Below are 23,606 nucleotides of genomic sequence, written 5' to 3'. Positions count from 1 at the left end.
GCGAGAAAGAGATATCTGTTTCTCGCTCTCACGTATGAGTGCGACGCACCAAGGTCGCGGTGCGGTGCGATAGTCTGTTAGCACACTAAGATTGGCATCGTATTTGTGCGTGCGGTTACTTAACAAACAAGGTGACAGAGCTTATGCAAATATTTACCTACATAGTATGCAAAATTAGTATGTGCATAGGCGTTTACAGCTAGATGATCAAATGTGAATGTGTATTTAATAGAATATGTTATCTAAAACTGTTTAATTTTGAGGTTTAGTTTAGGTACCTATAAAATGTAGAATAATAAACGTGACATTGCATTAAAGTTAAAAGTTTTTTTTTTCAGTTCGTCAGAATTATTCTTATAAATATACAGTAGAAGTTATTTTATACATGCGGTTTTCCTATGATCGGATATTAATTAATTTAATTATGAATAGTAGTCGATTGTTTTGGTAATTAATTTTAAACTTTTTTATCAGTTTCATTTCAGTTCTTCCCTAATCGCTGTATAACCAGGACGCGTCAAAAATAGTTTTAAAAATGCCGACGTTCGAAGAATTCGAAATTTTTTGCAACGAACAATGTTTTAACAAAGCAACAGCGAATTATAGTATTTGTACGGAGACACATTTCGCAGACTGTGCTATGTATCCTAAAAGGATACTAGGTTTAGGATACCTAGTGCCAGTTACTGTTTTTCTCGTGGTGATATTCCTAACCGGTTTGTTAGGAAATTTGAGTGTGTGCGCTGTTATACTGAAGCATCCGACCATGCGCTCTGAGACCAACGTATATCTTTTTAGTTTGGCAGTCAGTGATATGCTTCTACTGTTCTTCGGTAAGTTTTATCTAATTTAATACCTTTAAACGAGTAATTTATTTATTTATACATATACAATACAATACAATACAAAACTCTTTATTGCACACCTCACATACACGTAGTTTACAATAAATGTACAATAACATAAACAAAGACAATAGAGGTAACAACAGGCGGTCTTATCGCTTAAGAGCGATCTCTTCCAGACAACCTTTGGGTATCGGAGACATATTTCGAGGATCTCGGAAATGGCTCTAACAATTTCGATGAAATTTGCTATATGGGGGTTTTTGGAGCGAAAAATCGATCTAGCTAGGTCTTATCCCTGGAAAAACGCGCATTTTTGAGTTTGATATATTTTCCGAGCTTGGCTCGGTCTACCAGATAGGTATTTCACGTTTATAATAAACGAAATGGTTTGGCTTCCGAGACCCGATAGTATAAATGTTACCTAAGGTTTAACCTCCTAAGGCTCACCGTGAAAAAAAGATGAATTTGAAATCAATTGGGAAGGGAACTTGGTTGAATTCCTTTTGTAACGGGATCGAGCATAACACCTTGTATTGTAACTCTGTTTTAAAATTAAAAATGGTGTAAATTACATTAAAGTAATTAGTGCTATGGGTAGGGCCTTACGAGGATACGGTATCCTGGATACCATTTAATTTTATTCTTTACTTTAATTCACGTTGCCAATGTACAATTAGGCTCCGTTTTGAAACATAAATTGCAACTGCCATGCTTTTATAAAGTAATAAATAAATACGAAACTAGTTGTGGATAACTTTAAACAAATAAATGACAGATGCATTCTAAGTAGTATGATGAGATTATGGGTGATTTCAGCAGGCGTGGCTCACTCCGCGATTTCGTCGCGTCGCTACAAGTACATGCGGACCACACCAATTTTAGTGTCTACCAGTAGTAATTGCCACGCACTCGCACTGCTATCGCGCTACGGAACAGACGCCTGCTCGCGCTTGTGCTCATATCTCCCGGAATAAACGCATTTTTTTAGAGAGTGAACCTTCTGTACCTATATAGTACTATTATTTAGTCTGTGGTACTAGTAGCCACCTATTATGGGGTCCCGTTGTTTCCCATAAAGTTTTAAGTCATAATGTATTGTTTGTCATATTATCATTAGTCATAAAACGGAAACCGTTAACATTTCAGGATTTTCGTTAGGTTATACTCGTAGGTTAGGTTAGGTTAGGGGCCCGATTCGGATTTTGAAATAGACATAAACTGTTAGATATCTTTTAGACATCGCCAAGATACGATAACGATATGTTTAAGATCTAACCTGTCAAATTTGATATTTGCGCGATTCTGGAGATACTCTTGAAAGATTTCCGCAAGATATGACTTAGAGATCCAATTCACATCTAACTCTATCTAACGTAAAAGTGACATTGGTTGCCCGAATTGCGCTGCAAAAGAGAACTAGTTGAAATCTAAACTATAACGTATCTAGAATGGATCTAGTACGTGTCGTCTCTTGTGAATATCTTGAAGTTCGAATACGGCAGTCTGTTTGTTTTAGGTATGGCAATCCTGAAAAGTGACGCGTTTCTGAACCAAATGAATTATGACTAACAAAAATGCGGGCAAACAATACATATGGCTTAAAACGATTTGGGAAACAATAGAGACCCACCTATTATACGAATACACACTATTACGCAGCAGGCTTAAGACGCAATTATCGAAGAATGATAATGAATGAATGTCGCTCGTTCGGCGACAAATGCCACGAAAAGGCTATAAATTGCGACCATTAATCCTAATTCAGCCTATTTAATTCGATGTTTAAAGGTTTTCAATGGGCGCGCATTCAAAATGATATCGAAATCGTATTGACTGAAACTTCGCTCGCAAAAGGGAGGTGGGATTATTGATTATTTTATATTCAGCCAATAGGCCAACTACTACACATAAGAATAAAACCTATTACAAATATGGAATCAATGAAATGTCAGATACTTTATTAGAGATATATGCAGTCTCTAAATGTCTAAAACACAAAAAAACTAGGTATAACAAAAAAAACAACTGACAAATACTTAAATTCTTTAGAGATGTCTAATGGATGTCTAAGGGATCTCAATTTGCCAGCCAAAAACCGTCCTCGAGGTTTTAAATTTAGAATCGAATTTATTGTCACTTCGGACACAATAAAACTAGATATAGGTACCTATGTCGTTAAAATAAATCTACTCATATCGCGCAATGAGGTTTCTATGGCCAGCTTTCGTAATTCGTGTTGAATTGATTTTCATTCTATATCTTATACCTTTAAACGAGCAATTCTTGTTTATTTATTTATTTATTTGTATATATATTTCGGGGATCTCGGAAACGGCTCTAACGATTTTGATGGAATTTGTTATATGGGGGTTTTGGGGGGTCGAAAAATCGATCTAGCTAGGTCTTATCTCTGGGAAAACGCGCATTTTTGAGTTTTTGTATGTTTTGCGAGCAAAACTCGGTCGCCCAGATATTTTTTATGAAATTAGTAAAGAAATTGTAATTTTTGATTTTCGCAGTAGACTCCTGTTTTGTGTCGTTTAAATTGGTCGAACAACATGGCTGACGAGTTTCAGAACTTCGCGAGTCAAGAGGGCCTACCGCGAACCACTTCGCTCGTTCGTTCATCTATTTTTCTCTCTATCGCTCGAATGAGCGAGAGTGATAGAGAAGCAGATAACGAAATTTCGAATTTCGATTTTCGCGGTAGACTCTCTGATTTTATCGAGTATTCGGGTTATTTATCTGTACTCGTGTAATGGAAGTTTTAATGAACGTTCTTTTGCGATGACTCGGAAAGTTATCGACATGTTGTCGACCAATGAACTGAAATGATTACCTCGTTAAGCGATTTTTCAAATATCGGAGTTTGGGATAATTTCCTCATCTGCCAGTGAGTTGTTATCTAAATAAATAGAATGAGAAAAATAATACAAATGCAGCAGTTACTTATTGTTTTTCCGACGTACACGATGTGGATTTAGGATATTAATTTACCTAAATAGTTATTGGTAATAGAGCTAACTTCTGTAAATAAAAATTCGAAAAAGTCTTCACTGATACAATGCATTTATTTGTTTCCCTGTTGCTCGAAAATGTAAGAGTGATTGGGGTCCGCTTGACAACTAATCCCAAGAATTGACGTAGGCACTAGCCGAATGCGACTGCCATCTGACCACACAACAACAAAAAGTTCTAGTTACTTATACCTTATACATAATTTGATAAAACCTATTTGTTCCTACACATATAATAATTATGTGGTTGATAGGTAAATTTCCGTTGTGGCAGCTGCTAATTGATAATGATTATTATGAATGGCTGTTATTGTGATAATATTGTTTTGATAACAGTCGTAGGTTAAGGACAACTTCAATATACATAACATATTAAATTATTTAATTTAGCGCAGCGTATTTTATTTTTGTTTTATTTTTTATTAATTTTGATAGGTACAATAACATAATGCCGGCAAACAACATTGTAAAATATTTCTTACACAACTTATATACACAAATAATATATAATAATTATATATATAAGCAACTTATATTTATTACTTACATTACGATTATAATTGTACACAACATTATCATGGAATAGTTATTAAGCTAAGCGTATGAGAGATTGACTTGTTATTGCGTAGATACCTTCGCACAGTCCCATATCCAGGCGACCCGCAACCAGGCCGGCGGTGCGGCTGACCAGGCCCAGGTTCTCAAGCGCCGCAAATACTAGTCCTTACTTAAGGACTACGAGTTTGCGGCGCTCGCAGTAGAAACACTGGGCCCTTGGTCAGCCGACATGCAGGCCTTTGTGAGGGCTCTGTCGGCACGGCTGATTGACGCCACGGGAGACCCCAGGGCTGGCGCGCATTTCTCGCAACGAATCGCCCTGGCGGTTCAGCGAGGAAACGCCGCCAGCGTAATGGGCACCATGCCACAGGCGGACCTGCTGGATGGGGTATTCTTCTTAAGATTAGGTTTTTATTTTATTTTATAGGTAAGTTTCTTTTATTTTAGTATTAATTTAAATTTGTTTGTAGTTTTAGTTTATTTTAATTGGGGATATATACTATTACCTACTGATGTGCCGTCGGAAAGTTTCCAAAATTGCGAATATTCCACATAGAATAATTTCAGAAACTTTTATATTTTTGTACGGGAAAACATTTATCCATTTCCAAAATGGAAGCTTTCCTGAAAATTTCGAGAACTTCCAAGTTTTTTGAAACTTACTACAACTTGTACAATGTACATCTGTTAAGTCCAAGACAGATATAATAAAAACTATAAGGACCAAATCAAGTTAGTTTTATAATATACTAGCTGTTGCCCACGACTTCCTTCGCGTGGATTTAGTATTTCCCGATACAGCCCTATTTAATCCTATTAGGAGATGAATTTTTAAAAGCACTGATATTAGGTTTCTTATTTTCTAATAGGTTCTTTGTCTTCCTACGAATTTCAAGTCCCTATACGAGTAGGTACTCAAATCATTCCCGTTATAAACTTTCAACCCCCTTTCAACCCCCTTAGGGGAAGAATTTTTAGAAACGCTGTAATCACATTTCTACAAAGTTTCAAGTTCCGCGCTCAAAAAAATATTTGATCCCTATACAAACTTTCAACCCCTTTTTCACCCCCTCCCCCGCCTTTTTCCTGGCTTTTACTCCCTGCAATTTTGCACAGGGTGAATTTGCCAATGTCGGTTTTGACTTTCACACTTGAGGAAAATGTTTCACCTTCATCCCTTTCGGGGGTGGATTTTCAAAAACAGATTTTTTGGCACGTTGTTTTATCCGCTACAATTGATACAGAATGTACTTACGCCCACTTGCACCATCCCACTAACCCGGGGTTGAGCGGTTAAACCGTTAACCTAGTGTCAAATTGTACTGGTAACCATGGTAACTCCAGGTTTAACCGGTTAACCCCAGATTAGTGGAATGGTGCAAGTGCAATGCCTTAATGTATTATGTATTTTGATCCGGATTAAAATTTTGGCATTACCTCCTGCTAATTACCAATTAGGAACTGATACTGTACTAATTAACATGTTGACGTGTTACGTGTACCATTACCATTGCGTACGATAATCAGGCATAATTATTGGAACGAAAGTAATCACTAATTGGCGTATTAAATGAATTTATTTAAACAAATTAGAGTATTTTTATGAATGTCAGCAGGAAATCTGCGCAGTAAGGTTCCTACAAATTATAAATGCGTAACCCTGTCTGTCAATTAAAACACTGAACCTATTTAGATGAGCTGAGGATTGTTTTATGACGGAAATAACCAGTGCATGCAGAAGAAAGTTGAGTTTGACATAACAAGACATCTTTTTTAATGCCCTATAGTTCGTTTTTTTAGCATTAGAAAGAAGGTAAGCGATCTTGACATGTCTTTTAATTGATAACGCTTTTTAAAAATCAGTAACTTATACTTATGAAAGCAGAAGAATATAAATGATTGTATTAGATTCATAATTGTTACATATTTGCCGTGACTTATTTTTAAAACATGTTTTTCAATTAAAAGACACATCAAAATTGTTTACCTTTTTTCTAATGCTAAAAAAAAACGAAGTATAGATCACGCTGCCGCGCTGGCTGGACGTCGTGACAACGGACATGGAAGAGTACAATCTCACACCTGAGGATGACGAAGACCGGCCAAAGTGGAAAAGAATTTTACAGTACATATGGGGCTACTTTTCCGCACTAGTGCGTAAAATAGCACTTTTAGTAGTAGTAGTAGTAGTAGTAAATACTTTATTGCACAAAACAAGTACATAACACAGAGATCATCCAGTAAATGTGTACAAAGGCGAACTTTTCGTGGGATGTCGAAACTTTCAAGTGCCATATGTACTGTAAAACGTTGTTCGATACACGTGCGAATAGGTAATTCGCAACTCGTGTCGATTTAAAACACTCCCTTCGGTCGTGTTTTAATTTATCGCCACTCGTTTCGAATTTCCTCTTTTTCGCACTTGTATCGAAAATAACTATTTCACACTTTTCACTCCCTCCTTACAACAAGCTTACACACATACAAGTTCACAATCCTCTTTCTTTCCATTGCTTATGCTTAATATTATTATAATAAGTAATTTTGGTAACACGTGATGACCTTGACCCCCGCGATACAGGCCATGCCTAGTGCGGGATTCACTGCAATGTGCCGTTGTCACAGAATAAATAATAGTACTAAGTACAGAAGACTCACTCTCTAACAAAACGCGTCTGTTACGATCAGCACAGATATGGCCGCTAGGTGGCGACAGCGCCACGCGCGGCTTATGGCTTTCCCCAAAATTGGGGCCGAACGGATGTACTTTTAGCTACCTGTAGCAAAGCGACGAAATCGCGGAGTGAGACACGCCTGCCTTTGTTAAACTTTTATTGTCAAATAAAGGTATTGTTATTGTTATTTAGTAGGAAAGCGGACCTGGAGCTAGGCCGGGAAAACGCTAGGTAGAAGAAGAAGTTTGGTATTTTACAATAAACATAGTCATAAATACACAAAATCATTCCCGCCGCCAAAACTCCGGGGTATAGGTAAGTACTCGTGTTCATACATCATTAATGCTATCGCAACCTTTCTCGTGAGGTCGACATCGTTTCCAATAATCGCTTCGGTTATTAAATACTTCCTTTGAAGCCTGCGGTCTGTAATATAGGTTATCTTGTTTGATCTTTAGTTAGAACCTAAGGGATTATCCGTTATCAAGGACCAAATACAGTTTAAAGCCAATAAAACGGGCCATCTTGTATGGAAATTATTTTAAGCAGCTATCCGCTTTCAATGCTCCTGAGAGTATTATTGTTTACATCATATTTAATGAGTAATATCTGTGAGACCGAGCTTAGCTCGGTAAACATATATTATATATATGTATATGTTGTATAAAGAAAACATAACTTAATATAGTCTGTTTGGAAAGAGAAGAGTCGTGGAAAGTATGGAGACCAATACATTCCACGACTCTTCTTTTTCCGAACAGACTATATTTCAATAATAAAAAAATTGTTATTTGTACAACAAGAGATCAAAGTTTGATATTTCTTCGAGTGCTTATTTTGAGTCCCGTGCAAGCGAAAGATTCTATACTCGCTACGCTCGTGAATCTAATTTAGAATCTTGAGCGTAGTAAGGGAGTTCGCTACAATGACAGGCTAACCAAAATTTGTTATGACAAGCGATTTCAATAATGTGTCAAACTGCATTTTATTCATAAATTATCGGTCGACATAATCAAAAAAGGTGAGTGTTTACTACGAAAGTGGTTACAAACTTTTTTTTCCATTTAAGTAGGTAGGGTAACCATACTGAGCCTAAAAATTAGAGATAAATTAAACCAATGATGTTAATGTTAATTATTACTTTAACAACAGGAGACCTAGCAGGGGCTTATAACACCAGGAAAATGAATTCGAAAAACATATTTTGTATTACGTCTTAAGTGTCACCACAGTATACATAATGAAATTTCACTTATTATCATAAACACACACTTGTATTTTAAGCCTACAGTTACATACACTGCTTTATACCTACACATATTATATACAAGTTTCATGTAATTTTAAAACGAGAGCGTAACTTTGTTCGTATGAAAGCGGCCTAATTAAGCGTCGGGTTCATGACGTGACTATTAAGTTTTCATATCTTAGTCATAGTTATAGTATTTATTCATAAATAATACAGGATTGTATTTGAAAATACGTGAAGATAGAGAGAAAAAACAACAACAAAGAACTTATCAAATATACCTAGGTACAACTAGAGTCTAGTTACTAGACAAACAAATATCAATCTAAAATTTACACACACACTTATGACGGTACTAATGCCTAATAGGTACTAAGGCGGATCAAAGAAACTAATTTTCAGGAGCTCCAATAAAGTAAAAGGATTAGGGGAAAGGGGGTGATACTTATTGTTACACTTTACATGCCTGTAACACGTACATACGATCATTAGTCACGCCTGACAAACAATATAAAATGACCCAATACCCTAGGATGTTCGGGCGTCTTTTGTTTAACGTGAATATTAAACAAATCGATCAAAACTTGTCAGCTAAAATAATCCCTTAGTTGATATTAAATTTTAAACCTTCTGAGTAAAAATAAAATGTTTCTGAAAATAAATGAAAAATGGAAAAAACGGACAAGTGCGAGTCGAACTCGCCCACGGACGGTTCCGTAATTTTTAATACTTATTTATGATAGATAGATAATTTCTTTATTCATCCCTACATCATACTTGGCATTGACAACAAATATGGCATTAAAAAGTACAACATGCAAAAACAACTTAATTACTAAAAACTATTAACTATTACTTTATGAAGCCATGTGTCGTGGCAGAAAAGGCGCTGGCTCAGCATTGTGATGCGGCAAGCCACATCGCTGGTACCTATTTGTTGTTATAGCGGAACATAGGTTAAATTAAATACAGGTTGGTTCCAAACTAAAACTGCCAAAATGACACTAGGACAGCAAGTTTGAATACTCTAGCCCTAGAATACCCTAACAAGTCGAATATATCTAATTTTCCTGTATATACGATACATTGACAATCATAAACGTCTCGGGCATATAAAACTGGGTAACAGCACTGATTTTCTTCATATATCAGACAAAGGTCACCTTATGGAGATACAGGAGCCCAATTACCATATTTTCTTTTCCCTAAGGTACGAAATATTATTTTACATATCTTTGGCCTTTGACCTTTATGATGATGGAATAACCTATTTTAAAAGACGACACGGAAACACGGAATTCGTAAGTCTATAGAAAATATCTACGTCGTGTCATCTACGTGAGTGTAGGAAAACATTTTCATTATTTTCTACACAACACCTTTTTTTTTTTTTTTTTTTTTCATTTATTTAGGTAAACAAACAGCCACTACAAGTTATACTTATTACACTAATTACCATAATATCTACCATATGTGTGGCCCACGGCGCTTACCACTAATTACTATGAATAATGTTCATTCAGAGCTAAACTAATCACCGTTAGTCTTAAGGGCTCCCGGTGTCAACAACAACATAGAATGGTTAGTTATATTTATATATTTGGTAGGTACTGGAAATACATTATAAGTAAGAAACTGTAAGAAGTACCTACTTAAATTGTAGGGTTTGTTAAAACATCAATAATACGTTTTTTATAAACACTTAAACTACAACCAAAAATATCTACGTGATTAAATTTTTTATTGTAAGTATAGACAAGTCTGCGTAGAGGAGCGCGCTCACCAGCGTGCGTGCGGCAGCGGCCGGTTACAAACAGCTGGTGCGGGCGCGCCTCTCGCTGCCTACTGCGACTGGGTACTCTATAACTGAGTTTGTTGTTAAGAGCAATACAGTCAAACTGATTATTACAGATGCCATATAATACTTTTGCTTCAAGTAACGAGCGTCTGGAACTAAGATCTAACATACAATATTTTTTTAGTAACTCTGGATAAGATAATCTACTGCGATTACAACGATAGTACATAGTATTGAGAATTTTTTTTTGAACGGTCTCGAGGGCCTCGTTATATTTACTATAATAAGGGTTCCAAACAGCTACATTGTGTTCCAGTTGGGGGCGAATTAGTGATTTGAAAAGGTGCAGATATGTGCCTGGGAGACGAAAATCGATACTAGAGCGCATTACAAAACCATACATCTTGAAAGCTTTGCTGGTTACGTTATTAACATGTTGATCAAGGTGTAACTTTGAATCTAATGTAATTCCAAGATCTCTTATTGAATGGACAATGGCTAGTTTGGTGTTACATAAATAATATGAGTCATCTAGGGTTAATCTTTTTTTTGTAAATTTGATAAGTTTACATTTGTCCATATTGAGGCTAAGTTTATTGGCATGACAATAGTCCGTGAAGCGATTTAAGTCCTGCTGAAATTTCTCACAGTCGTTGTAATTACTAACAGTATGATATATTTTGAGGTCATCTGCATAGAGTAAGATATTACAATAGTTAAAGCAGGAACTTATATCGTTTATAAATATTGCGAACAGCAGTGGACCCAAAATGGATCCCTGTGGAACTCCGGAACTAATTGTAGTAGCATGTGACTCGTACCCTTTTATGGTGATTTTTTGAGTGCGGTTTGTAATGTAAGACTTGAACCAACGCCATAAGTTTCCACGTATGCCATTAAAAGCTAACTTTTCAAGAAGCAGTTGGTGGTCCACCCTGTCAAAGGCCTTCCTGAAGTCAGTGTAAACACTGTCTACCTGTATGTTATTGTCTAGGCTTTCGAATAGATACGTAGTATAGACAAGAAGATTCGTAGTTGTTGAACGACGTTGAACGAAACCATGCTGATATGAAATTATTTGATTATGTATAGTTGGGTAAATTTTTTTATGGACTATTTTTTCGAAAACCTTTGACAAAGTGGACAAAGTGGACCTTTTTCATCGTTACTAAGGGTCGCAGAGTAATTTCGGATTTCAATAACAACGAGTAATGAAGGAGTAAATAGTCCAAGGAGCCAGTTCAGAGTGCATTGACATCGAGTACTGACAATATCTGCAATAATGTCTAGAAAGGTTGTAGACCCCTGAAAACACGTTTCCATTATTATTTGGGCGAGTCCGATTCAGATTTAATAAGTTGTTACGGTTTTGGTATTATTTTGATACGAACTTAAAGATCGCTCACGCTGATTGGTGCATGCGAAATTAATTGAGAGCCGTGCGTGGGATAAGCTTCAATCACCAAAACGATCGTCGAGGCCGTATCAAAACCATAACAATTTGCTAAATTAGAATCGACTTCCAGTAATGTCTGCTTATTGTGATGAGAAATTTCGTTACTCTTGTGATTTTTTGGTATTTATTAATAATCTTATATTGTAACAAACAAGATATCCATTCATTGGTAGCACAAAAGATAGTTTCAAAATTGTATGGACATTTTAGGCCACTTTTTTCCTGTTGGGATGGAAAGAGCTGGTAATTCCGAGTAGAAATTTTACAGAAAATTACACAAATGTTTTTTTTTGTAGGTAACGCTCGTTTATTGTGAAGCCATATTATAAAATAATTGAAATTGATGTGATATTCTCTAATAAATGAAAAAAATAAATTATACCTAAGTTTAATTACATAATTAGGCAAGTAAAACAAAGAAACTTCAATGTAAATATTAAGGATGGTTTCTAATTTAATTTACTCTTAAAGGTCGATTATATTAGGAATAAATTAATTAGAAGTCCAAAAAATATATAGGTACCTATACATAATATAATATATTATAATTATTATTTAAAAATGTATAATTAATTTATCAATTATTACTTTCAACAACGTGTATATATTTTTTATATAAAACATAAAAATAAACAATTTTTGCAGGCTTGGCACCCGAGCTGTGGTACTACTGGCAGATGTACCCGTACATATTCGGCGAGTTCACATGTCGTCTCACCAACTTCCTGAGAGCCACGTAAGTTATCGATCGAGCGAAGCGAAGACCTTACTTTCAATTAGGGACAAAAGTCAGCTAAGAGCACATACATCTCTTAAATAATAACTAAATTTAAAATTTAAAAAACCCCTTACGCCAAAGAAAGTAATTCCATGCCAAAATTCCTTACATAATTTTGAAAAAGAGCCGATAATTTTCGACTGCTGGATTGATTTATATCAAACAAAGGTAAGAGAGAAGAAGAAGAAACAAAGAAGGCAAGGAACTCGCTTTCAGATAAAAAAAACGCATTGAAATCGGTCATCGGAGAGCTACGATGCCAAAGACAGACAGACTGACAGACATTCTCGTCTAACATAAACACCCCTCTTTTTGCACTGGGGGTCAGAAACAAAAACCACTTGCAATGCAAGGCAATGCCCAAAACGTGATTTTCGCAATTTGGAAGTTTTTAGGGTAAAATATGGGCTACGTAACATGATTTTTGGAATTGACACGTTCCAAAAAATCATAGTACTGTCACAGAATAAGTAATTGAATTATCATACAGAACGGCCACGCACCGCCCCGCCCCGCCTCGCATTACCTCGCCCCGCAACATGAATCTGGCGGACTTCTGGCGTAGGTACTCTCAGTAAAACGACTTACACAATGACGCGTGTACAGACGTGCCGCGCACACATATAAACGCAAATGATTTTTGATGTATGGCGTGTCCGCCCTGTGGTACTGTTAGCGCCACTTGCACCATCCCCTAACCCGGAGTTTTGTACTGGTAACCATGGTAACTCCAGGTTTTAGTCGGATTTTGCAAGTGGCCCTAAGTAGCTGACGAATACTCGGATCAGATCATGGTATAATAATATACTCCGCCTGGTACTCTCTTCCGAGATTCGCGAATGACCTAACTGTCACTTGTCTACGTCATCATGCTGTTTACAGGTTCTCAAACTTTAAAATGTGGGAGAATTTTAACCAACGGTGAAAATTATTTTAACGGCATTAATTTTAAGTTATTCATGTAGAAACATAGTAAAATAAAACAAATCTATACTGCCCTTTTCACTCCTACTCTCACAGTTCCGAATATAACAGCCAACCATTTTCGTAACAAAACATTAATCACCAAGCTTACGACGTGAAAAGTTTGGAAAACACTGCGACTGCTGACACTGAGCGAGAAGGAAATAACAATTAACACGCGTTCGACAAGGATGACGGTTAGGGACAACATGGCGGATTGTCAAATGTGACAGCGCTATCCTGTGTTGCCAGTAGTGTAAACAGAATTACCCGAACGTCTGAAATTCCTTTCGTGAATCGGAAGATATTGCTAACGAATAATTAAAAATGACGTGTTATTGTAAAATTTAAGATAAAATACATATAAATGAAAATTATAAAATTATAGAGAAATATTTTAACTTATTAACCATAGATATAATGTACCCATGTAACATGTTATGTTGAAATAAAGTGGCAATGTTACACTCTGGGAAGTGACACTCTGGGAAGAGAAGACCATGTTTTATTAGACCATGGATCAGATGATTTTCTTCGCAGGGCCACATGGGCTTCAGCGCTCACTGTAGTAGCGTTCTCTATAGAGCGTTACACCGCGATCTGCCATCACTGTCCCTCCCGTTCGCGGGACCGTAGGCGAGTTGCGATGGCGATACTCGCCATTTGGGGCGTCAGCGTCGCGACTGCACTGCCAGCGGTGCACGTGCATCATGTTGTGACGAACCCTGTGGTGGTGTATCCTGGTAGGTTACCTATGTATAGTATTGGTAGGAATTTGAGTCTTTTGAGGCTAAATTTGAATAACTTGACTCGTTTTTCAGAGGTTAAAATTCTTCTTTTTTTTATTCGTGTTCTCTGAAAAGGACTCCTAAGTCATTACAAAAAACTTGGGACTTACAACTCATGCAAGTTGAAAAGAACTCGAGTTTCGACATAATTACAACAATCTGATAGCTTTTCAGATCAGGGACAATAATTTTTTTTTACTAGTTATTTTGTTTTTAAGTAGGTACCTAGTCACAGTCTAAATAATTAAGAAATACTCGTCCCAAATTCATCATTATATGACATCTATTTCAGTTTATAACAAATGTATTTTCTCAAAAATGGACGGCAAAGTCGACGTTGCCGGTTAAAAAATAGGTCGCGAAGTGCGTAGGTAGTTTATGGTCAGTCAAAAAATTAAAAAGTTAAAAACATTGCAGTCTCAATTTCGGGACTGCAATGTTGCATGCAATTTCCATTATTTAACGAGTTCCACACTTTTTAAAACTTTAAATGGCCACATATCAAATGAAGGCATAGGTCCATTAAACATATTAAATGAAACGACCGTTGAAGAGATTTAGAACAGACAGACTTTATTTTTTTTTTAAACCATAGACACATATAGTATATAGATATTACAGACACAGTAATGTGAATCACCAATATAGATGTCGCTACTATATGTTATTTATTTTGATAACAACCAATACCCCCACTTAATCAAAATAAAGTACATTACATACAATGCAACTTATAACACTACTGCACTACTATACACTGGTTGCATGCCCATCAATTTCAAAAAATTATGATGCTTAACAGAGTTTAATGCCTTGGTTAACAAATCAGCAACCATATTTATAGTTGACATATACTTAACCTTAACTATATTATTATTAACACATTCCCGGCAAAAATTATATTTAATATCTATATGTTTTGTCCTATTATGGAAAACCGGATTGTGTAAAAGTTTGTGGGCACTTTGGTTATCATTAAAAATATCAATACAACACACATCTCCTGTGATCTCTTGATACAAGTTTCTTAAGTAAATTGCCTCTTTACAACTCTCTGATATTCCAACATATTCAGCTTCTGTAGAAGAAAGACTTACATTTTTTTGTTTTTTACTACCCCAAGAAATTACACCCTCTGACAAAGTAAAGCAGTACCCCGTATATGACTTTCTGTCTACTGCATCGCTACCCCAGTCAGCATCAACATATCCCACAATTTCTTTATTACCTGTGCCTCTATATGTTATACAATAATCTTTAGTTTTCTTAAGATACCTAAGTATACGTTTACAATGATTCCAATGCTCTTTATCATAACAATTGTTGAACTGGCTAAGATATACCACTGAGTATGCTATATCAGGACGGGTAAGTATAGCTAAATACATTAAGCACCCTATTAATTGCTGATAAGGCAAACTTTTATTACTTTTCTCACATTTAGTTAATTTTAATCCACTTTCCATTGGAGTGTCTACAGTGTGACAATCACTTAAATTGAATTTCAATAACAGCTGCTGTATATATTCACTCTGACTTAAAGTCAGTACACTTTTTTCTTTATCATAGCAAACTGACATTCCAAGACACTGTCTTACTTGACCCAAGTCCTTAATTTTAAATTGAGATCCTAAAATTGCTTTTAAATTACAAGTTTCTTTTTCATCGCTTGAGAATACAAAGAAGTCGTCCACATATAGAGCGACTATTGTAGTTTTATTTTTTATATACAGACATGGCTCATATTTTGACTTTACATAACCATTTTTAGTAAGACACTCGTCCACCTTTTGATACCACATTCTTGACGCTTGTTTCAGGCCATATATTGCCTTTTTTAATTTAAGTACTTTACTATTGTCTTCACAGTGAAAACCCTGAGGTTTTTGCATGAAAATATTCTCATTAAGCTCCCCATTCAAGAATGCGGTAGTCACATCCAGATGAGTTATGTCTAGTTTAAGCTTTACAGACAAAGCAAACAGTAACCTTAGGGTACTATGTCTCACGACAGGCGAAAAAGTTTCCACATAGTCCACACCGGGCTGTTGTGTAAACCCTTTTGCCACTAATCTAGCACGATAGCGCACTTCATTGTCTGGTCCAATTTTTTTCTTTAGCACCCACTTGCACTGCACTATGGTACCACTTATAGGGACATCGACCACTTCCCACGCACTATTTTCTTCGAAGCACTTCAATTCTTCTCTGACTGCCTGTAACCATTGGTCCCTCTCAGACCCTTTCAAGGCTTCTTCCAATGTCAGTTCCATTGTACTGTCCATAATATTATTCTGGGTAAAAAACACACCATCAAATCCAAATCTTTCAGGTGCACGACGCTGTCTCACTGGTCTGGATACAGAAGTATCCTCAATGACTTGACTAGTATCAATTGTGTCTTCATACTCACTGGGAACATACTCGCTGGATGTATCCGATGCAGACACATCTGTCAGTGTCGATTCTGTGTGTTCTTCCTCCACTGAATCTTGCAGTACCTGGTGCTTTACTTCTTCTTCATCTTTTTCTTCAACCTCCATAATGCTATATGATTCTGAGGGCTTTTCCATCACTATAATATCTCTGCTTGTAGAGATTTTCTTTGTTTCTGGATCATATATTCTGTATCCCTTTACATTGTCAGGATACCCGAGTAGTATACACTCACGTGATTTCTTGTCCCACTTAGTCCTCTTCTGTTTCTCTATATGAACCATAACTGGAGAACCAAATATTCTTATATTGCTTAGATCTGGTTTCATCCCAGTCCAGAGTTCATATGGTGTCTTACCATTCAACACCGAAGACACAGTGCGATTGTGAAGATAAACCGCTGTATGACAGGCCTCGGCCCAAAACTTCTTATCGAGCTTAGCATCATAAAGCATAGGTACATCTTGCTTTTTCAACCACGGACCTATTCTGGCGCTCGCATAATTAGTTTTGTTCAGGAGTGTATGGGTTACTTCTCTGATGTATGATACCCATTTCCTTCAAGTAAGTTTCAAAACTTGAGTTACAAAACTCTTTTCCATTGTCACTACGAACAATCTTCACCTTTCTATTTGTTTGATTTTCTGCCATAGCTTTAAATTATTTAAAGCACTTCAAAGCTTCATTCTTGTGCTTTAAGAAGTATATAAACGTCATCCGGCTAAAATCATCTACAAATAACTGACAATATACTGAGCCTCCTAGTGAAACTGCCTCCATGGGACCACATAGGTCAGTATGTACTCGATCCAACAAATCACTGCTTCTAGTGCCTACATGCTTGAAAGGCAGCCGGCACTGCTTGCCCTCACAGCATGTCTTGCAAGACGATTTGGTGATATCAACTTTTTCGTTCAAATCCATGCCTTCTACTGCATTCTTTGTCTTCATTAAGCAATCACTGTGAACGTGACCCATTCTACGGTGCCAAACCTCGCCCGACGTAGTCACCGCAGCAACTAGTCGTCTAGAAACTGTATTCAACTTGTAAACACCATTTGTCAACGCTGCAGTAGCTACCAAGTCGCCAATTCTGTTGAAAATAAGACAACCGGTCTTGGTAAACTCCACTTTGTTTCCCTTTTCAATCAATTTACTCACAGAGAGAAGGTTAGTTGTCAAATTCGGTACACAAAGTACACCTTCGATGTTTATCTCGTATTCACAGTCCTTCACTGAGGTTACGATCTGAATATCACCAGCACACGTTACCGAAACGATTTCTCGGTTAGCAACAACTATTTCTTCGCTAGTTTCACGAAAGTTACTTGTAATCCAATCTCGGTTTGGTGTTAGATGAACACTCGCGCCAGAGTCAACATAGTAGTCGTTTTTACTAAAACTTCCACTCAAAAACACAGCTGAGAATGCGTTAGTCTGTTTACGATCTACGTTTTTATTCAATTTAGAATTATAAGTGCACTGCGTACGATAATGACCCATTTCGTGACAGCGATAGCATTTGACATTTGCTTTTGTTGACTTAGCCCCCTTCGCGCCATCTTTGTTCCCGGCAGCCATTTGTCGATTTTTGTGTTGCCAGTTTTTAGACGCAGCAAATGCACTATCTCCTTCACTGCCATCGACACAAGTTCCGGTTTCCATATCGAGAAGTTTGCTTTTAATGGCGTCCGCTGTCACTTGAATGCCTGAATGTTCTATAGCCATAATCATGGGTGAGAACTTCTCTGGTAATCCAGCTAGGAGCAACGAGCCAATCCACTCGTCATTTATTGCAAATCCTGTTCCACATAATTTTTGTCCCGTCTCAATGATTTGAGTAACGTAGGATGTCATGGAACTGCAATTATCCAATCGAATGGAAATTAAAGTTCTTAAAAGACTGATTCTTCGCGTAAAACCGGAATCATCAAAAAGCGATTTGAGCTTTTCCCACAGTGCCTTTGAAGTAGTTACGGTCTTAATATGAACATACAATGACGAATCAATGGTAAGAACCAACTTTGCCTTTGTCTTGGCATCATCTGCGGCCGGAACAGCTACTTCTGCACCGTTCGCATCTAATTCTGGCTTGATGCACTTGATCATTCCTTCCAGAACTAAGAAGTTTTCTGCCGCAAATACCCATTCGTCGTAGTTCTCTCTTCCTTTAAGTTTTGGCACGTTAACTATATAGTTCGCCGCCATTTTTGCACAGTCACTGTCCGTTTTTATACACAGAGTTCAAAACTGCCCGACTAACTAACTAATCCTACTGCGAAATATAATACTGCAATTACTTTTACACTGAAAAATTACTTATATTTACGCGATTTAGTAGTCTAAAGGCCATAAGCTGGACCATAACCTATTAAATGAAACGACCGTTGAAGAGATTTAGAACAGACAGACTTTTTTTTTTTTTTAAACCATAGACACATATAGTATATAGATATTACAGACACAGTAATGTGAATCACCAATATAGATGTCGCTACTATATGTTATTTATTTTGATAACAACCAATAAAACAGCCAAACAGATGATCAGCACTATTATTATACCTAATGTTGGTACCGCGACTATTTAGGTGTCTCAAATAGGTTGGCGTATTTTCAGCAGAAAAATACACTTTTTTTTAAAGGCGCCAAAGCAAATCTTTTTCACTTTTTTCTGTGAAAATTAGAACATTGCTTCTGTAAAATATTTCTATTTCTTGCACCATTTTTGAGAAAAGCACTATAATATATGACTCGGCTGGAAGGCTACTTGCTGGCTTCGGATTCAATTAAACGGACTCCCAAGGTCGTCCGTTTAAAACGAATCCTCAGCTAGCAAGTAAGTAGCTACTTCCGAGCCTCGACAATAATGTAATATTACTTAATCTTTTAGAGCTCCGTACATGACTTTGTTCCCGGAGCTCTTATGGAATCACTTCGGTCTTGGAAATAAACGGTAAATGAGTTCCTGGAGAATTTAATGTGATCAAGTTCCCATGGTATATTAGATTAGATAAGATGTGTAATTGTATTGTCATTTGAATTAAATCCAGTATGTTATTGTTATTAATCTCTTAATGAAGTTGAATTATGGAATTGTTGAAATTATTTAATTTACATCGCAGCTATGTACTTCTTTTTTTATTGTAATTATTGACATATGAATCTAAATCTATTCAATTCAATTCAATTCAATTCTTTATTGATAAAAACATAATTTTACACGTCAGGTGGGTCAATTTCTGAACACGATTTTTTTTCTGTCCGTGATGAAAATCGCGGGTTAGCATCAGATAATACTTACCATTTTTTTTTTACATAAAGAAGTCACACTTTCACACCGAGTTCCATATGAATTCACTGATTAATTCGTTTTTAGAGTACACTTAAAAATACCTAAAGGCTCAAATTACTGCTCCCGTGCCCTGTCCGGAATCTACTTTTGAGCATAATGAAAAATCCTACGAAAAATTCTACATTAGTATCACTAATTTAGTGTCAAATACTTAAACTAGATGATATTTACTATCACTGAGCACATACACTATTAACTTCATTGTGGTAAATAACTCGTGATCGATGTTTAAATTTTGTCCGAGCGCGCGAGTACAATTTCGTCGGCAAAACTCACAGGGCTCTGACAGCCGACGTCTGTATTTGAACCGCCTCGTGTCCCGCCTCACCTGTACTGGCAGTATGCGGCTGTCTTTCAAAGCAAACGGATGTACGTCAAGCCGTGGCGTGTTTGAGCAAATCGCGTAAGTATTTCGGAATCCGGGTGGGCGACAATTTTTTTGTAATTTCGATGCCCCTTATAAATTTTATTTTCCACATAGCTTTTCAATAACAATTGTCATATTTAGGAGCCCTTTATGTATCTTTATGTAAGCGATAACATAACAGTTTGGTCAAACACGATTTAAATTTTTGGCGAATTTTTTTATTACGAATTCTAATTTCCGTGCCCTAATTCCCATAGCAAATTTACCTAAAACAGCTGATTAAGTGGCACGGGAATTAGAAAGTATTACATTTATTGTCAACAAATCTTTTATTGGGGGCACTTTAAGTTAATTGGCAATGTTTACGTCATATTATTATTACATTTATGTATATTGGCATTGAATATATATTATATGTAATAATAATATGACGTATATCTTTCTATTTTGCATTTAAGGAAATCTTAAAGAATGCACAAAAATTTGTGAACGGTTTTTTAGTATAAGTACCTACTATAGTACATACAGGGTGGACCCGAATAACCCGGGCAATTTTAATACGTAAGGTAAGGTGGGGTAAGACGACACCGGGGTAAGACTATCACTTGTATGGAATCCTTGTACTGTTAGTCTTGCCCCACCTTACCTTATTCATTGATCATATTATAACATTAAAATATTATATAAACATAAAACTATTTCTGGAATTATTACATATTATAATACCTGTACCTAAGGTTACATGAAACAAAATGAATCAAATTTGCAATGTTTTTTTTTGTAAATTTGACAGCTGACAGCGTATACCGTATAAAGTTTAAATATCTGGGAGACCGAGCTTTGCTTGGAAAACATATACCTACCTAAAAACTCAAAAATGCGCGTTTTACCAGAGATAACACCTAGCTAGATCGATTTTTCACCCCAAAAAACCCTCATATATGATCAAATTTCATTCGAAATCGTTAGAGCCGTTTCCGAGATCCCCGAAATATATACAAGAATTGCTCGTTTAATAGATTAGTTGTTATAAATTAGCTTTTCTAATACAAGAAAAAATAAATATATATCCTATTCTTACTATATTATAAATGCGAAAGTATCTCTGTCTGTCTGTCTGTTATCTCGTCACGCTTAAACCGCTGAACCAATATCATCTTGATGATATTTGGCATGGAGATAGTTTGAGGCCCGGGGAAGGACAAAGGATCTGGGGGCACGGCAGTGCCGCCGCCAAGTCGAGCAAAACAAAGTGGCACGGCCGTACCATCAAATCTCAATAACATTCTATCAAAATAACATTTAATGCACTTTACAATCCCTTAGTTTTGTCACTGACACAATCACTCACGATCATCATTATTTTAAGGTACTTCTAGCATACCCAAATTTGAAACGTAATTTGGTTTTAGCTTTTTAAGCCAATAAAAATCTAATAATACTGCAATATTAGTCACGTTCTAAAGATCTAATAACTGCATAAATAAGTTTGTAATCCCATAGAAATATATGCGATAACAACGTTACCTTTTAGTTCTTACAATTAGTAGGGAAAGTAAAGGTACACTACGACGTACGATGTGAGTATGAATAAAGATGTGTATACATAGTATCAGTATGGTATGGGTATGATTACCTGAAAAGAAGGACAGCCTACAAAAAGAGATGGGATCCTATCAAAAACATTACATATAAAAAGATGCAAGTCTCGCAACGCAGTTCTTCTACTACAAAAAAGTTTTGAGATGTAATGGGAAACCAAGTCGGTTATTTTAGTCAGTGCCAGGGGGTATTAAAATCGTAATACTATTAGATACCTTATTAGGGTTCCGTAGCCAAATGGCAAAAAATTGAACCCTTATGGATTCGTCATGTCTGTCTGTCTGTGATAGTCTTACCCCACCTTACCTCATATGTGGTCAAACAATTTTTTGTGTTATGAATTTATGAAGGCAGCATATTCGATTTCTTCAGATTAACTTACACAATAACTTCTTCTCACTGTGCCCCTATTTACTTATTTCTTAGTATCATTTCTTATACGGCCATATACCAGATCATACACCTTGTACCTATACATGCAGATACATCATGACACTTTTTAATTTAATGAATAGTTTTGTATGTATGTAAGTAGGTATTGTTTTGAAATATGTACATTTTACTAAGAAAGAGAGATTAGTTGCCATTAAAATCAAGGAAACGATTAGTCAAATACGTAGTTTTTAGTGTATCATACTTTCGTAGATTTGTCGTCCGAAACTAAAATTAAAGAAGGTAAATATGTTCGATGCCGCTTCAGTATGGTTAAAGTACATTATTGTAGATTAAAATATACATAAATAATAGTTTTAACTACCAAAATAAGTTAAGAAAACAATTCCTGTGCCATGTTCTAATTTCCGTGCTAGTAAAATCTAATTCCCATGGACACACTAATTCCCGTGCCCTGTCCAAATTTTTAAATTGAAATAACTTTTGTAGCTTTATGAATATTTTTACCCCATAAGAAAATTAATGTTTATTATATTTTTTATCAAATTATCAGCATAATTATTTTTGTGTAATGTTAGTATTTCAAAATTCCATGGGAATTAGACAAAAATGCTCGTTTGGTGAAATTGACCTCTCAGGTACATACAGTGCTTAATGCTAAATATTAATTATCATTTGTAATTAATTATTGTTAAATATGTAACTGACAGTGTATGATTAATACCAATAAAAATCTATCTATCTATCTATCTATCTAAATGGTCTTGGTAAATTTTCTACTATTTTCAGGAACGGGGAAGGTTCCCTCACTCACCCAGCTGTGCCGGGTCCCTGGAGACGACCAGTACAAATACTACAACCACATGTACGCCACCACTTGCGCGCTGTTCTTCTTCATACCTATGGCCCTGCTAATGTTGGTGTACATTAAAATTGCTGTGTTTATAAGGTAAACAATTTATTGTTTTTACGTGTCTGCGTGTACTCACGCTAGAACAGTCCGGGTACGGGCAGAGGCAGAGTCCGATACTTCATTTTCTATGACTACTTTAAGAGTCACACGGACTTGCCGTCAAAAAGCCGCTCCCATGTACAATCGAACCTTGTTGTCTTAAAATGAGAGCGTAACTACGTTTTTATGGAGAACCGAGCTTGCTGCGGACTCTTAAGCCCATCTTAAGCCCCATTTTCGTAAATAATAACGTGTATGTTGGTTTCAGATCGCATAGACAACAGGCGAGAAACGACGGCATCAGAACCAACTGCTCTGAGGACAATAAAGTATTCAAAGTATTAGGTAAATTTTACTAATAATGCCCCAGA

General features: G+C 36.3%; 1 protein-coding gene across 1 annotated transcript; it reads left to right on the top strand.

Moving 5' to 3' along the window:
- Positions 1–4,652: 4,652 nt before the first annotated feature.
- LOC134654829 (neuromedin-U receptor 1-like) lies at positions 4,653–23,594 on the top strand. The gene is made up of 6 exons (XM_063510300.1): positions 4,653–4,811; positions 9,213–9,273; positions 12,247–12,337; positions 13,883–14,085; positions 23,073–23,232; positions 23,504–23,594. The coding sequence occupies exons 1-6, from the start codon at positions 4,653–4,655 to the stop codon at positions 23,592–23,594; spliced, it is 765 nt and encodes a 254-aa protein (XP_063366370.1).
- The last annotated feature ends 12 nt before the right edge of the window (positions 23,595–23,606 follow it).

The sequence above is a fragment of the Cydia amplana genome, chromosome 15 (assembly GCF_948474715.1).
Source record: "Cydia amplana chromosome 15, ilCydAmpl1.1, whole genome shotgun sequence".
Classification (NCBI taxonomy): domain Eukaryota; kingdom Metazoa; phylum Arthropoda; class Insecta; order Lepidoptera; family Tortricidae; genus Cydia; species Cydia amplana.
This window is presented reverse-complemented; position numbering and strand designations above follow the sequence as displayed.